The sequence below is a fragment of the Podarcis liolepis genome (assembly GCF_965112155.1).
Source record: "Podarcis liolepis genome assembly, chromosome: 1".
NCBI classification, from domain to species: Eukaryota; Metazoa; Chordata; class Lepidosauria; order Squamata; family Lacertidae; genus Podarcis; species Podarcis liolepis.
The window spans coordinates 70,050,927-70,068,820 of record NC_139554.1 but is presented as its reverse complement, the minus strand read 5'-3'; the positions used below and the strand labels follow the sequence as shown (position 1 = coordinate 70,068,820).

The window sequence follows — 17,894 nt, the reverse complement described above, 5'->3', positions numbered from 1 at the left end:
CACTGAATGCAAGTCCATAGAAAGATAGTGTCTGTATCCCTGCATTTCAAAGATTCTTCCATACTACAGTTAAAAGTAAACCTTTAAGTGCATACTTTTCATACACATTCATCCCCCTTCTCCAGTGATTAATGCTAAAACAGAGTATCCAAACTGATCCCAACAGCAACATCTGGAAATTAAGAGCACAACTTGAAGGAGGGATCCAGCCTCAGGTTTTATTTATTATGTCTTTGTTCCCTAGAAAAGTTCTAGGAACTGGGTTTGCAAGCATAGCCAGTCAAATGATTGCTGACATCCTACAACAGCAACATGCATGCAATTGCCGTTGATTCAAATGAACCTTAAGCATAGCCCATAATCACAGGATTACAGCCTTGATGTTACCTTAAAATAAAGGAAAGTCTATTCCAATCAATCTTTTCAATGGCATGCCAAGCGCTTGACAAATTTCAGCTCACTCTTCCTCACAACCACTCTCTGAATATTCCAATGTTTAGAGTACGAGACAGAAAATATTTACTTGCTCACTGTAACCTAGGAAACCTGTGGCAAAGCTGTGCTTTGAACCCAGGTCTTACAAAGCAAATTCTCTGTCCAGTGGATGATCCAGGCTCTCTGCTGTCACATGTATTCATTGTTATGGCTCTTAGAACACCTCGTTTTCCTTTTGGGTGGAGAAAATAGATTGGTTAAAGTACCACTGACTCAAGACCCTGAGGAATAAATTTCTGTCCAGACATAATGTAGCTTCACACATTTGAACTGCCTATTCTAAGACTGTTGTTCTAAAAAGCCAGTGCTGTACTTAGTGTGGGACCCCAAAATAGCTATGTTTTTAATCACATACAACTATTCAGTTTATTACATTCAGACAAGCGCCATCAGCCTTGTTCACTCATGTCAGGTTGACTTTTACTTTTAAACCAAGAATTACTTTTAAACCAGTACTACCAGTTTGACATGTGACAATCCCCAATATTTAGTGATGAAACTGAATTGTGTGTTCTTCTAAGATGTTGTGATGTTACTACCACTACATAAGCGAGATGTTTTGGTGGTGTTCTTTTATGCTATACCAGAACGACAAACTTATCTATTTCTACTTTTACCGCTGCTAAAACTACCTTTTCTTTTCTCTTTTCTTTTCTGGCATTGCCAATGATAAATACAATTAATAAACTGATACTCTTAACACTCATTTTGAACAAAGTATCTTCATTCTTCCTAGTAGACTGCATAATTTTCTGAACTAGGTACATTACAGAGTCCCTCAGCAGCAATGTATTTCTAATTCTTTTTGCAATTTGCCGCAGGTAATTACAGATAACTTTTACCAGGATATCTCCTGGAAATGCATCTATTCCAAAGCAAAGAGATTTATCATTATAGGAGGACTGGTGGGACGCACAATATACAGAAGTGCCTGTTCAATGGCTCCATAATGTTGCACATGCATATCGTTTTCTCAAAGTAGAAAGCAGTCAGAGTGGTGCTTAAGGTGACATTTTAGAGTGAGTCACTTGCTTTCCCCCCTCATCCGTTTCTTCACTATCAATACACCAGATATCTCCCATTCCCACATTTCAATACCGTCAACACCCCACTTCAGGTTTGTTTTTACTCTGTAAGTGCCTTCTTAAATGCCCGTAAGTGTGCTGCTAATGGTATCTTACATCAAGTGGATTGTCCCTTCTTGATCAATTTATCTGCAAGCTTTGACTTTCACTTTTATTAGAGAAATCTACCCCAACGTCAAGTGCCTGGAGTTCTCTAACTAATCTTGATGCTTCCTGCTACTGTGACCTTTGTTCTGTTCAAGAGCTATGGATGCTACAATATGCTGATCAATGTCTTGCTCTATAACTGGCCGATGTTTCCAACGGCTAACAACCTTCATCCGTATCTACTCTCCTTTACATATTGTTACTTTTACTTTCTTTAAAAAAATCATTCAAGAAAAACACAGTGCTAACTAAATAGTACGCCTAAGTAACACCAGCGATTTATGCCTTCTGCAATTCCAAAATGAAATGAATTAGAAGCATCAAACTGAAATCTACATGCAAAGGCTGAATTTTCAAACTGAAGATTCCAACACCAGGATCTTAAACTCAAATACAGGATTTGGAGATTAGGTATAAATAGTGCTTTTCCCAGAATCATAGAATTGTAGAGTTGGAAGGGACCACTAGGGCCTTCTAGTCTAACCCCTGCAATGCAGGAATCATTTGCCCAACGTGGGGCTCTAACCTATGACCCTGAAATTTAAGGTTTCATGCTCTAACCACTGAGCTATCTTTTGCAAAAGTTTATGCTCCTGATGGAGTGATTTTGGGGGATATGCTCACGTCTCATGACAGGTGAATATATTTGGAATTCATGTACCGTATTGGCCCGAATATAAGCCGCACCTTTAAAATTCGGGGGGCGGGGGGGAGAAAAAAAGACAATACGCGAATATAAGCCGCTGCCTTAAAATTCCAGAGGCACTCACACCCATTCCATTTTACCATGTTTGTTTCAGCAGCGAAATCGTAAAAGCCAATTTTTGTAAGGTCGCAAATTTAAGCCGTACTTTGGTAGAATTTGGGGGAGGGGGAGTGAGGCTTATATTCAGGCCAATACGGTAAATTTGGAATTTTATTTAAAGTTCTGGAGACACCATTTAGGAGCAAAATTCAAATATAAATACCAAATTAATATGAATTCCAAATATATTCACTGTCATGGTGATCATTTGATCTAAGCTGTGGACCACCTCTTTGAATGACCAACTCATTTGACTTCCCTTGCCCATCAGACCTTATATACAAACAGGGACTGGGAAGATTCAGGGTTTGATCTTTGCAGTTCAGGTTTCTGCTATTTCATTCTCTTCTTGGTATTAACGGGTGTAGAGGTTTGCACCATTTTGTATAATAAGTATTTTGTAAAGGATTGCAAAAGCAGTTAACCTACCCATTCCTCTAAAAATTACTTGATATTCATTACTCCAAGCATCCAGCTTCTGGCAAACTACCCCCTCCTCAAAAAAATAATTTATTTGTTTTTTAATGTAAACAATGTGGTCCAAGGCTATCAGCAAATCAAACTAGGTAGTAGAGGCAGAGTAGCTGTCAAAGTTCCTTTATTAAGGAATGGTTTTAAAACAGATTTATCAAAGCACTTGAGTTTAACTTGATATGTGGATATTTAATTTGGTGGCTGGAGTGGGGTTGGAGTTCTATTATTTCTGAACTGCACTCCTCACTTACCCCTTTTACATATGAAACAATGTTTCTAAATTCCTGCACACAACTTCATTTTGTTTTCCTTCATGTGTTAGTTAGATTACACCACCACCCAAAAATTCTAGCAGAGATTTCAGGCACTGTTATGCAAGTCCTATTGATTTCAGAAAGACCATCATGTCATGAAATATTTGTTTTTGGCTTTGATACCAAACTCCGTCTCAACGGTGCAACACCTTCAACTAAGTGTGAACTAAAAGAAACAACAAGAAACTCCAACCATAGAAGATGTTGCTTTCCTCTGAACACTTGAAACTCTGAAGGGAAACAAAGAAATCAGTACAGTTATAGTGGACGGGTAAAAAAATAAGGTCAGCCTGCCAAATATTTCTTATTCACATGCAGGTTTGGGCCTGATCCTAATCATGTGTACAATTAACCTTTCTTTCTGATAATAACGTTTAGAATTATAAGCCAACAGCATAATTTATGCACTGCTTTCAATGAGCTTACTCTTCAGTATGTATGCATAGCATTGCAACCTCAGTACTCTTATGATGTGCTTCCTTATGTATGCAGAGCTTACTCTCATGTAACTATATATATATATATATATATATATATATATATATATATTTTTTCGTAGATTTTCACGGGTACAGGAATGCAGGTTTTGGTGTCCTCGGGTGTCTTCCCGTGTAAAAGTTGGGGTGTCTAGGCGACGTTTCGACGAGGTCTCACTCGTCATCTTCAGGCTGGTGCTTTCGGCTTCTTGTTACTGGAACAGAGCGGGATCTCAGTGTTTGAGTTCCTATAAATACTGTAGAGGGGTGTGGTGTATTGCCTCAAAAGTTCTGGGCAGAGGGGAAGTTCCCAGGCTAGTGTTCTTTTCTTCTTTTGTTCCTTAATTACTTGAGGGATATCTTGAGTGATTTCTTGAGTGATATTCTGAGTACCACTTAGGTGGGTCATTAGGTGTGGATTAGTTGCTAAAGCCTTCGTGTCTTGACCTCTTGAATTTGTGAAGAGTTTTTCTGGGAAGATGGCTGTACTGCACTTAGTTGTGCTTTGGCTTGGCTTCGTGTATAGGGGCGAGCTGTGGTTTTGTGCCCTGTGCCAGCCAGATCTGTGTAGGGATTGCAGGGGGGTGCAGCATCCGGAGGTGCCACTATGGTTTGGTTACTGGATGGTGTCTGTAATTTATCTGTGGAGAGGGTCTGGGTTTGGGTCTGGTGTGGTTGATTGGTGGTGGCGTTCTGTGTGCCTCTGGATCTGGTGTCGGTTTTTGTGGGGAGGGCTAATTTCCAGATGTCTGGCAGGCGGGACGTGTCGTCACGCTTGTTCATGTTGTGAGGGTGTTTCTCTATCTCGATGGCTTCCATGATTATTCTCTTGTGGTGATGTTCCATGTTAAAGAGCAATTTGGAATCTGCAAAATTAATTTCGTGTCCAACACATGAAAGAAACAGGACACGAAATTAATTTTGCAGATTCCAAATTGCTCTTTAACATGGAACATCACCACAAGAGAATAATCATGGAAGCCATCGAGATAGAGAAACACCCTCACAACATGAACAAGCGTGACGACACGTCCCGCCTGCCAGACATCTGGAAATTAGCCCTCCCCACAAAAACCGACACCAGATCCAGAGGCACACAGAACGCCACCACCAATCAACCACACCAGACCCAAACCCAGACCCTCTCCACAGATAAATTACAGACACCATCCAGTAACCAAACCATAGTGGCACCTCCGGATGCTGCACCCCCCTGCAATCCCTACACAGATCTGGCTGGCACAGGGCACAAAACCACAGCTCGCCCCTATACACGAAGCCAAGCCAAAGCACAACTAAGTGCAGTACAGCCATCTTCCCAGAAAAACTCTTCACAAATTCAAGAGGTCAAGACACGAAGGCTTTAGCAACTAATCCACACCTAATGACCCACCTAAGTGGTACTCAGAATATCACTCAAGAAATCACTCAAGATATCCCTCAAGTAATTAAGGAACAAAAGAAGAAAAGAACACTAGCCTGGGAACTTCCCCTCTGCCCAGAACTTTTGAGGCAATACACCACACCCCTCTACAGTATTTATAGGAACTCAAACACTGAGATCCCGCTCTGTTCCAGTAACAAGAAGCCGAAAGCACCAGCCTGAAGATGACGAGTGAGACCTCGTCGAAACGTCGCCTAGACACCCCAACTTTTACACGGGAAGACACCCGAGGACACCAAAACCTGCATATATATATATATATATATATATACCATCTGTTCCGTGAACAATAGGTAAAAAGGTAAAGGACCCCTGGACGGTTAAGTCCAGTCAAAGGCAACTATGAGATGCGGCGCTTATCTTGCTTCAGGCCTAGGGAGCTGGCATTTGTCCACAGACAGCTTTCCGGGTCATGTGGCCAGCCTGACTAAACCACTTTTGATGCAACGGAAGCCAGAACATACGGAAACACCATTTACCTTCCCACTGCAGCAGTACCTATTTATCTACTTGCACTGGTATGCTTTCGAACTGCTAGGTTGGTAGAAGCTGGGACAGAACAACAACAACAATGTTCATTCAGCAAGTGTCTAACAACAGTAAGCCCTTTGAAATACCTTTGCTAATTCTGCCAGCTTTTTCAGGGGGGAAAGAGTGGTCTGATAGAGATGCTGTTGCCTGTGGTGTGTGTACTCATCCCTTACTGGCTCCAGGAAACAGGTTTTGCAGGTTTTGCAGTGCTTCAAATACCTGAAACACCTCTTTGACCAAAAGCAACACCGCGACAAAAGAAGTAAGTGGAGTTTCTGGGGTGCTTAAAAAAAATGAGTGATACCACTTTCAACTCTCTCTGCAAAACTGCTATCTCTAACCTATACTAATCTATACTAATTACAGATAGGTAGCCGTGTTGGTCTGCCATAGTCAAAATAAAAAAATTCCTTCCAGTAGCACCTTAAAGACCAACCAAGTTAGTTCTTGGTATGAGCTTTTGTGTGCATGCACACTTCTTCAGATACCAGTATCTGAAGAAGTGTGCATGCACACGAAAGCTCATACCAAGAACTAACTTAGTTGGTCTTTAAGGTGCTACTGGAAGGATTTTTATTTTATTTTAATCTATACTAAATAACTATTTTGTTCATAATTTTAAACCACTTTGTTATTTGAAGCCATATCTATTGATTATTGAAAAGAGGCTAGAACAAATGTTGTTGGACGACTTACTTTTTAAGCACCAGGGCATTTTCATAAAGTCAAACAGAACTGGTAGAAAAACTTCTGTCATCACACATGTCTAGTTAATACAAAATTCTAGATGGCAGCTTTTACTCATGCATATGACTGACAGCTCAAACTAAGAATTTTAGAGACACTGTAATACACTTAAATAAACATCAAAGGAGTTTTAAAAATACAGTAAGGTTGCATGCTTTCCTGAGAGTACGTCTCACTGAACTCTGTGGAACTCTCTTCTGAATAGATATGCATAGGACTGCACCGATGTAAAGCATTGCACTGTTAAACTTATGTAAAGCAGATCAAAGCAGTGTATGCATTAAATACTGCAATACTTTTCAGGGGAGCTCCCAGCATCCAAATTAGGTACACCCCACTACATGCCAGGGAGAAAGACCTAAATAATCTATGGGCAGACACAAAATTTCAAAGAACTTCTGTCATCCTGAAACACATCAGTGCATTAACAATTTTCTTAAATGCAAGCGTGTTGCTTTATCTCTGTCCCACCCCACTCTCGTGTTAACTTACCTTTGATAAAAGAGACACGAATGGTGCAATCCTATGCATGTCAGAAAGAAGCTCCAGCAAGTTCAACGGGACGAATTCCCAGATGCTTGTGTAAGACTGCTGCCTTTAAAAAAACTGAGCTAGCCAATGTTGTAAATAGCAACCTTATGCAATCAACACTGCTTTGTTTTAATATTCAGAGCTGCCTTAAATAATACACTAACTGCATGAAAAGTTATGTTGAGCACTTTCTTCAACAGCAACATTATTTATCATCCTAAGTAGGCTGGAAAAGAAAAATAATGCTGCTGCTGATCTCCACACTGAAAACCTGGCCATATCCAGTGTGGGATTTTTTTTGTCACTCTCTCCCCATTGATACCCTAACATACCCCAACCAACATACATGCTATTCAGCAACAGATAGCAGAAACAGATAGCAGAAACTGTCTGCTGTCACTTGGTAAATGACAACATGCTTAAATGAAACCACCATATGAAGAACTAATATTTAACCTAACACACAACTTCTCCCTGGAAGTATGTTCCAGTTCGCTTTCATTTTTGAGAAAATGAAGCGAACAGTAGAGGGGAGGGAGGATTCTGAACTCTCACACTTCTTTTAACTTACTAGCTGCCCCTTCGCATTCCAAGCGCAACATTTCATACGCTACCCTTAAACTTGACCAACGATAATCTGTATCACAGGCACCCCAAGACTAGCTGAAGCAGATATATCACACACACACACACAATGCTTGTAAACAGCATGTCTTTCTCACTTACCGTACTTTTCCTAGAAACCACCAGTGTTAAGTTGCGTCTTGCAGGTCATTTCACAGTCACACACAACTATGGCACATCTGCCTTTGAACCCTTTGCTGTACTTGTATGCTATTCATTTACTCTTTGCAAGGGATAAGTTAGCCTCAGAAATTAAAACAGGAGGAGTTCCCAAACACACACACATACACACATTTATGTTTAACGAAATCAACTCTTTCCTACCAAAATGTTTGTTCCACGAGCCATTTAGTAGGTGCATTCACAACTGTAATTATTAAGCTTATAGCTAGAGAAAGAGAGGCATTTTAGAGATGCAGAGTTCTGAATACTCTCTCAAGTAGCAAACAGGGGGGGGGGGAGAGGGAGAAACTACACTAAGATGACAAAAATAAATTCAGCAAGCAGGGTGGCAAGTAAGGGGGGGACCCTCCCACAATTATTTTAAAATTAAACAGTTTTAAACTTGTTAGCCTTCACTAGAACCAAAAGTAAAGCAGCGTGAGTTGCTTCCCCCCTTTGCCGATCAGCCAGAGCAGAGGAGGGAGCAAGCTGTTATATCAGACAGGGTCATAAAATGAACGGGAGACAGGAGACTAAAGCACGCTTAAGGTTCATTCGCTGCATGTAAGCAGCATTACGTGAATATGCTGAGTGATGCCCACAAAATCTCAGCTCACCTACCGTCCTCCTTGTCCAGCACCATCATCTCAGGGTTCAGAGGAAGTCGGGGTGCAGATGCTCTGTCTCCAATAGCCTCCACTCAAGGCAGAAAAGAGCTAGTCTACGTGGGAGCCAAGATGAGCTGCCACGTACGGCTGATTGTCCTCTAGCAGTGAGAGAGCTCTAATTATCCAGTTGTCCAGCTTTTAACCTAGATTGCACTCAGTTAGAATTACCTTCAAAAATGAAGCACTTTGCAGATACAAAAGCAGTCTCACCTACTTTCGTACCTTGGAATTGCAAGGAACTAAAACTGCAATTTAGAAAAAAGGGGGGGTCAGAGCTGTTTCTTTGGTTCTCACCTTCTAAATGGCTCAATTTGCACAGTATAATCTGTTTTAATGTAATTGCATTTGATAGCCCATAACCTTGGCTGTTGCAACTATACAGCTTTCAGCCTTATAAAGTGTTTTCCCCTTGGATTTAAGCTGAATCTCAATCTAAAATTACACTCAAAGAGAGGGAGGAGGGGGAGAAAAATATCTGAGCCTAGCTACTGCTGCCTCTGCTTCTCCATTTGTGTGAGCTTTGCACCCTTGCTGCTGAATAAATGCACTCATTTCCCAGGGACACCCGCTTATTCTTCTGTCAGGTTTTAATGGAGAATTTAAAGCTTTCCAGCTCAGCAGCACCACCTGCAGCACCGTTTGCGCTATAACCAGAGAGCACCAACTACGTTGCGTTTCTATTAACTTTGTCGTTTTGATGCTCTCCATTTTCATTACATTGGTTCATTTATTTGATTGAGTGCACCTTTGATATGATGCTCAGTAGGAGAGAAAAAAATATCCTTAATATCTGTACAGTAAACTACCATCTGCATTATTAATCGTACTTAGACACACTCATCCCCCCCCCCAATCACACTTCTCCTTCTCTCCTGCTTACTTTGAAATAACTGGTTGCTTCTAGCAGGTCATAGTCTATCGTTCAGAAATACAGTTCTGTACACTGTAGTAGATAGGAGTTTCAGGGCAGATCCCCCCAATTTCCCCCTCCCACTTTACTGAGATGGTAAAACACCCTCAGGCTGTTGTTTTAATATACAGTGTGAAATAACTTTTTGTAGTCTTACATGTGTGGGTGTGCATGGGTGCTATTTCACATGCATGGGTTCCCACAAAAAAATTAGGTGGTAAGTCATTATGCAAAAGACTTTATCATCTGAATAATATATATGTGACTCTTCCACCCTAATCCTACAGTCATGTTATATTTCTATGTTTGAAAGCCGTTCTGGCAGCTTCCTCTGTAAAATCACTTGGTTTATTTCTAAAACACACCCCACTTTGACATTTTGACACAACACTGAACACAAACTACAATATTCACATCAATATGCTTTAATCTAAAACTTGAACTCTTGGGTACAGGGGAAGGTAGTGAACTGGGAGACCTTCTACCCATGTTTTTTTCACTAGTAACACCTAGATACGATGAAGATGGGGAATCCTTTACTAGCTAGTTCTCGCCTGCAATTCATTCTTTCCACACTGTCTCACTATGATAGTTTACACTGCTGGTGCTGAAACCAAAATCTGAACCGAAACGCTCCTTAGTTGCACACATAAAACGTACTCTCAGAAGAAGCGTTCAGATTTTTCTATCACAAGAAATAAGGGTTACACTTACAGGATGAGGTTCTTAAGTACTCAGTGCTAAAGAACAAGTTTCCGACTGCCTTTTTAATCCCAGAAAACATTTCATTCCAGTTTCTGCTATACTTCTCCCTCTACTTTACAACAGATACAAGAGTCATCTTTTAAAAGCACGATAGCAAGCTCAAGCCAGATACCCTTAATACCTATTTTAATTAGATTCCTTATCCTCAACTCAAATGGCTTTGCCTTTCCCCTTCATTTTGAATGCTTAATCCTAACAGTCCTTGAACGTATTTGATGTTAAATAGATCATTTTGCATAGAGAATCATTTCATTCAATACTTAAAACTTCCCTTCTCATTTGGCCACTGCCCATCTGCAAACGAGAATTTTTTTTATGTTATAGCATGAATGCCACAACTGTCAGTGGGATTTTAATGCCACAATCCCAAAGGCACTTCTTTTCAGAAGGCATGCCATTATCATTTCCAGCAATCCTAAGAATCCATAGTTTTAGATCTGGTCTTTAAATGCCCTCAGAAAGCATCACTTTTGCCAAATTGAAAAAGTATACACAGCATCTATTTTGTCAGGTTTCATCCTGTTCGAGGTTCTTTTAAATGAATCATAAAAGCAAATATAATACTCCTCTAACACATTGTTAAACTTTAATAGCTATCAAATTTTAAGTTTCTTGAAACACTGCTTCCCTCTTTATACCACCACAGATTTCCTTCAGCAGTATCATTTAAGAGATATCCAGACACACACACACACACACACACACAGAGAGAGAGAGAGAGAGAGAGAGAGAGAGAGAGAGAGAGTTATTACATTTCATGGGAACAGGAGACTTAAATGTCCCCTAAGCCCATCCCATTATTTTAAACCTCAATTGAAACTACAATGAGAAGCAGTACGCCAACACAATTCCATCTATTAATTTTACCCAGTTCAACATCTCCTCCTCCACTGTTTGGCATCCTCACCCCCACCGCCCATGCTCTCTAAAATGCTAATAAACTAAGGAAAGGATCCAGCCAAAGTTAAGCATTTTAAAAATCCCTTTGATCTCAATGGAAGAGTGAAGAGCCTGCTTTAAAATCTCTCCTCCTGAAATCAGTGTGAGTGAAAAGTGCTTAACTTCGGCCAAACTGTAGCCTCAAATTATTAACCGAAGCACCTTCAGTTAAACCAAGGTTAGAATGGGTCATATTATTCTGCACCGAATTGACTGAGTGAGTAGGACTTGAATCGTTTGCAATTCAAAAGCAGTCCATATTCATCCAACTTTGGATCTACACCTGGCACTGTGTTGGTTTGAACAGGCATAGTCACCCAAGAAGGAATAAAGATGAAGAAAATGAAATTCAGTTGTAACCTAGTCCACATGAGTATAACTTGAGTTCTATACATTCCAGGTCATAGAATCTGCTCCTTCAGCCCTAATTTTTGACCTTTGCTTCTGTCCTAAAATAAGATTCCCCATCACTACCTCAATATCACATTCTATTGCATCAATCTAATCACATCAGATCACTCTGGACTTATAGGACGTGATGGTACCTCACTGACACAACTTGACATGGTGCCAGGAGACATCAAATCGAGACTATGACAGTTTTGTCTTCTTGTCCTTTCATGTATTTGGAATATTATTGAGTCCTATCCCACAGAAATAGACTTTTGCCTGAATGTTAATTAACAAGTTACTTATACAAAAAATTAGCATTTGCCAAAAACACGGACAAAAACACTGACAAAAAATATCAGATTTGAAAGAACAGCAACTGTACAAACTCTATGCTTCTGGGACAAACTCTGGGACAGAAAATTTAAAAATAAAATAAATATGAAACCAGTTCTCCTCTCGTGCTCCAGAACTAGATCTGCAGAGATCTTAGTACTGTAATACAGAAAAAATCAGTGCACTGCAGTCTTCTCCTAGCTAGAGAACAGCTTTTAAACCATTAGTGTTGCTAGTTTCCTAGAAGATATCAAAAACCAAAGTTTGTCAAAGGAGAGCCCATAATATTAATGGCCACTCCAACACCCACTTTGAAGAGAACAACTCTTATTTCAGAATTTGACTGTATTAGGTTTTTTTAATTGCTGATGCTTTATGAGATGAAATGATAAGACTGTTAGAGGTAAAGTGACAATTTGACCTTCTGCCCATAAACAAGACTTCCTGAAAGTATCATTAACACGATCTCTCCACCTTAGTTTACAGAGGAATACCAAAGGCCAATAAAAACTCCCACTTCTCTCACTTTTAATGTAGCAATAGGACATTCCCTTTAATGTTTGCAGATTAGCAACAACTGGAGCCCAATCAAGAAGAAAGAGAAATATTAGTGTAGAACAGCACGCAAACCCCCAATGGAGGGGGGGGGGGCAAACCTTCAAGTTTCTTTTCCCAGCTTCTGCCCTTAATTTCTGAGACACATTTCGACAGACGTAAATTTCTCTGCTGGAATAACTTCCTTGCAAACAATTCTGAAAAATTTCCCAGGCACCGCTTCAGTTTGTTACTCTGATCTCCACATCCCTCTCATCAGGGGTTTGTTCCTTAACATTTCTTCTTTTTAAGTGCATCCCATTCTAATTTCCTCTTTACCTTCACTACCATCCCCATTATTTCCTTTTATACAGCCATTTGTGAGAGCTCCTGGAAGGAGGGCTGTTGAGAACTGTCTGGATAATCAATGTTTCTAGTTTCACTTCCTTACACCACCATCATTCCAGCCCCTGAGCTCCTTATGTTTAATGAGTATGTCTGCAATACTTGAAAGAACCCAAATACCCCCATTAGGAAACTCTCCTTAGATCTCAGTCTTTCCTAGTAGCTCACCTGCTTCCCTTACTACCTCTGTGGAGGCAGCATCATGCTGTTTGACCCGTCAATCAGATTTAAACAGATATAGGCTGGAAGGCTCCCTTTGGCAGAAAAAAAAAAAGTTAAGGGAGGACAGAATGTCACCCTGCTTATTATTTAAAAGGATCAAGGAAAAAAAAGACCAATTTTTTTTGTCTAGTAAAACAAAATTTGCAACATTTCAACATCACTCGGATGATTTGGTGCAGTTCACACCATCAAAACCAGAGCAGATGGAAATGCAAGTAAAATCCCACAGGAACAAAACAGCAATGAATTAACCTTGCTTAATTATACTGACATTAGTTAACCTCTTACATCTTTGTCTTTAGGGGAATAGACAAGGCGGAGGCTTTTTAAAATTCATATGTAGTTACTATGGGGATTCGACCCAAGTCCTAAATGAACTTGTTCACAGATATAGCCATTATTTGTTATGACGGAGGCCTAAGTTTTGATGACTGGGAGGGAAAACCTCAATTGCTAGAAAACAAGATTGAGACAACAGTGTTTAAGTTTCAGATATCTGCTGGTGGGGAGGGGGGGGGGACATGATAGCAACAAAAGTTCCAGTTTGGGCATATAGACAACTAGGCATACCTACCCTGAAAATATTTGAGATCTCAGTACTGGGGACAGAAACATATGCCACATTTCTCTCATAGAGATGAAAAGATATTTAATTCCTACCTGTTAATAACAATTTTTAAGAGCTCTTAGCAACCAGGAGCTAGGGCTTGATTGATTGATTCATTGACTTTGCCCCACAGCCTTGCTCTATGGCCTTACAAATAGCATATAAATTTTAACTATTATGCATTTTTCAATGTATGACAGTCAGATTCCTCTCCTGATTAGTACACAGCCATAGATGGGTTAATCTCTGTAAGTGCGCAAAGTTCTGCCCTCTGGTATTAAGGCAGAGTCATGAAACAGGCGCAGGATTGTGCTCCCGCTCCCCCCCCCCGCCCCAGTTTATATCGTTGGTTCTCAGCTTTCATAACTGGGTACATCAGTTAGAGAAGGCAGCACTTCCATTTTATTAAGCTTTACTCAGCAGATACATCCTTGGAAATGGAAAGTGTATGCAAAGCAGGCGGATGAAACTTTTCTCTTACCATTATGTTCTTGCAGAACGCAAAGGGATGCTACTTTAACAGAACTTTCATTTGGGGGGGGGGGCGCGGGATGACGACTTCATGTCCCAAACTTCATGTCCTCCCATAACTTTATCAAGGCCAAAACATCGTTTTACATCTAAGGACAGCATTTCTCTTTCATGGCCCTGAGCATCTTTTGATGCTTAAGGAGGCAATGCAATGTCCTCTTACTTGGAAGTAAGCTCCAACGAAAAAAGCCTTTCCAGCCCTATAACTGAGTAACTAAGGAGAAATTATGAGAGAGCGCAACTCTGTGTCGAAACACTGGTGCTGCAAAGGGAAAGCATCAGTGCTCCCTAGCTAAGCTCTGTGAGGGAATATTTATGCCCTGATGCTTTGAATAAAAACTCGAAGACGAAAAGGTTGCTCATGAACGCGCCATGCAAAAATGGTACAGCGCCAGACATACTAAAAGAACAGTTTCACATATTAGGCTAGGAAACCATGGGAGGGGAGAGGGCTCTCCTGCTTGGCCAGGATCCTGGACCAGGTGGGCCAATGGCCTGATTCAGCACTCTTCTTAAATTTCACCCTCAGGCAGGAGCCACATCCAATCTGGTTCTCTGGCACATGTGTCTGTGCTGTACATGGGTTTTTGGACACCTGTTTGTTTACAGTAACACTTGTACATGTTTTAGGTGTACACCTTGAAACCTTAGGTGCACACCTAAAAAAACCAAAAAACAGCAACTCAACACATGTCGAGATGCAGTGATATCCAAGCATGCTGCATTTTGAGAACTATACAGTACCAGCAATCTTTTTTCCCAGCTGCAAAAGAAGAGAGATTTGTCTCACAAACTTAAAAGGACGCACTCTCACAAATTATGTAGGTTTTTCCAAAAAAAACCAACAACAACAACCAAACCCAATAGTAATCCTTGCGCAATGAGCAAGAGAAGCTTTATTAGGTTTGTGCTGACAAATAGTTTTCTTGTAAAACGAAAAAGCAACATATTCTTGCGGGAGAGGGGGGAAACGAAAGCTCAAGCTTTGCTCCATGACTTTATTGTGTTGCTGTTTTTAAAGTGCAGCTGGGACAAAGGCCGCCTCAGATGGTTAACTCAAAAAAGTGCTACAGCCGGGTCTGACAGCTAAAATTACTGCTTAAGTAGACGCCACTGTTCTTAACTTATCCTCGCTTGAGTCTCAACACACGCCAACTTCCAGGAGCCTATTTACCCCTTGGGAGAGCTCCCTCCGTCTCTTCAGAGGCGACGTCCCTTCCTCCTCCTCCTCAGCAATTGCCCTTTTCATTAGCTTATATAGTCTTTTTAACTCTCGCCTCAAACTCCGGCCTTCCCTCGCTACCCCCAAGTGAGCCCTGCCTGAATTCCCGGCAAGTCTTAACAATAACCACACGCTTCTTCGAAACTTGCACGCAGTTACCACTCTCCTCCCTCCCTCCCTCCCTCGCCTCTCCACGCACACCTTGTCCCCTCAGCTCGGCCTCCGAAGCGCTCTCTCGAACATTTAAAAGTAACCCCGTTTCCCCGTTGAAAACACCCGGGAGCCTTTTGGCGAGGCCGTTTAGCCAAGCCGGCTCTCCTCAATAAGAGGAGGCGGGGGAGAGCGAGCGAGGCAAGGTGGCGACATTATTTCGCGAGAGGAACTAATGGGTTTTTAAAGGACAGGCGAGCTAATCCGGGGACGGGAGAAGAAAGTGGCAGAAGCAGACGCAGCAGGCGGGAGGGAAGGACGGGACTGGCTTCCCTTCGCAACATGACAATTTCGGGGTCCTGTGAGGGGGGAGAGAGACAAGATAGCAGCACCCGGGCAAATCCTCGGAATCCTAGCCCCGAAGGCGGGAGGGCAAAGCGAGAGAGAGAGAGAGAAGCCGCGGGCTGCTTCTTTGCACAGGCGCCGAGGGGACGGGCCGTGCACTTTGCAGAAATGTCCCTCAGCCAGCCCCGCGCGCGCACGTCGCCCGGAGGCAGCCTCTCTCTCCGCTCGGGCGGCTCTGGTGCCTTATTGCCAGCTGCACAGCAGCAGCAGCAGCAGCAGCGAGGAAGGCACGGAGGGTGGAAAGGGCAAGCAGGAGCCACGCTCGCTCCTCGCCACAGCTCCCCGCCGCCGCCGCTTCTGCTGCTGCTGCTTCTTCTCGCCCACCCCGCCGCACCCGCCACCTACCGTCCTCCTTGTCCAGCACCATTGTGGCGGGGATCGGCTGCCTCCGCCGCTCCGTCTCCGTGGCCGGCTCGCCCTCCAAGCCGCCGGTTCGCTGTTCCTCCGCTCCGTTGGAAAAAGGGCAGGCGGCGCCGGCAGAAGAGGAGCACGCGGGGGAGAGAGAGGAGTGTTTGCAAAGCGGGCCGCCCGGGAGGGGGAATGCGCCCGGCTCGGCGTACTCCCTTCTTCTTCTTCTTCTTTCCCCCCTCTCCCCCCCACCCCGCCCCACACTCTCGCCTTTTCTTTCCTCCGCTCTCCCCCTGCCGCCCACCCCACCCCCCTTTTGCACATGCACACCCCGGCCAAGCCGGCTACAGTTGCACGACTTTTAACCCAGATCGCGCTCAGCTAGAATTACAGGAGGCGAACCCCCGAAGAGCCAGCTCGCTCTTGCTCGATCGCTTTCCCTCTCTCTCTAGCTTTCTCTCTCTTTTCCCCAAGGCGGCGGCGGCGGCAGCAGCAACCTCAGAGACACCCACCCTCCTTCTGGGGCTGCAACTCGAATGCCAGTTTGGAAATGGCACGCATCGAGAAAAGGAGGGAGACGAATCGAGGGCGCTCTCTCTCTCTCTCTCCTGCTCGTCCCTTTCCCCGTAACCTCCACGCAGTCGAAATAATAACAATAATAACAATCAGAGCCCCCTAATGATCCTAATGCAAGCGCATGGGATCCTCCGCTAAACCCTCTTTGGCTGTTGCTACTGCAGAGCCGGACAAGCTTCTAAAGTGCTTTTCTCTTGATTTCACTCTAAATCTAAAATTATATTCAAAAGAGGAGCGGCGGCCGGGGGGGGGGAGGCGGAGGAGAGGCTGGAAAGATGCGAGCCTATCGCTGAAGCAAATGCGCTTGCTTGCTGCCCTTTCTCTCAATTTATGTGCCTGCACTCTCTCCTGCTGCTGAATAAATGCACACATTTCCCAGGGACCCTCAGATTCCCCTGTTAATTAAATCAATTCATTATGCTCAGATCTGATTAGCAACCCCCCTTCCCCCCCTCTTTGAATCAATTATTCAATACACAAACATAATTGCCTGTGCCAGAGGTGTCTAAGTATTAGCTTATTTAACTCCAAGGACACTAATTACCCCTAGGGCAAGGGAACTTTTCTCATTAATTCTGACAAAACACAAAAGCACAGTTAAAGTGGGTGTGTGTGCGTGCGTACATATACGTGCGTGTGTGTGAGGGGGGGACGGGGGGGCAGAGTGTGTGTATAGCTGGGGGAAAGAAGCACCGCTGACACACGTGCTCCAGTATAAATAAGCGCTATTTTCTGCCTACCTATTGCATCCGATTATTCCCCACATCTCTCCCCCCCACCCTGCCTTGCTTAACTTTCTCGAAGTACAGAGTCAGAGTTGAATTGCAATGAACTTCGGTGACATGGTTGGGTTGGAAAGCGTTTGCAAGTAATATTTGTTTTTCTTTAGGGTCTAAGGGAGGATTTCAAAATAGTTGTTTATCAGAGCAGACAACTGTGAAAAATCTCTATGCTTTCTGTTACAAAAAACCCCCGAAAAAGCCGTGAAGGAAATAGCCCTATGAAAGCAACAAATGACACATAATTTAGCATGTAGTGGTAACAGTAGTGA

At 42.7% G+C, this 17,894-nt stretch overlaps 1 protein-coding gene across 6 annotated transcripts in view; it reads right to left on the bottom strand.

The window, feature by feature from the left end:
* LMO1 (LIM domain only 1) overlaps positions 1-17,126 on the bottom strand; it is a 105,501-nt gene extending 88,375 nt beyond the window's left edge. Inside the window, exon 1 of one of the 6 annotated variants that reach the window (XM_083478881.1) lies at positions 16,265-17,126. In XM_083478881.1, coding sequence (XP_083335007.1) covers positions 16,265-16,286 — 22 coding nt within the window. In that variant the 5' untranslated portion in view covers positions 16,287-17,126. Of the gene's footprint in view, positions 1-7,010; positions 7,129-7,775; positions 7,919-7,997; positions 8,050-8,452; positions 9,047-16,264 lie in introns of those variants that run through there. The other 5 variants (XM_083478884.1, XM_083478880.1, XM_083478879.1 and 2 more) reach the window with 5 other exon arrangements.
* Positions 17,127-17,894: the final 768 nt, after the last annotated feature.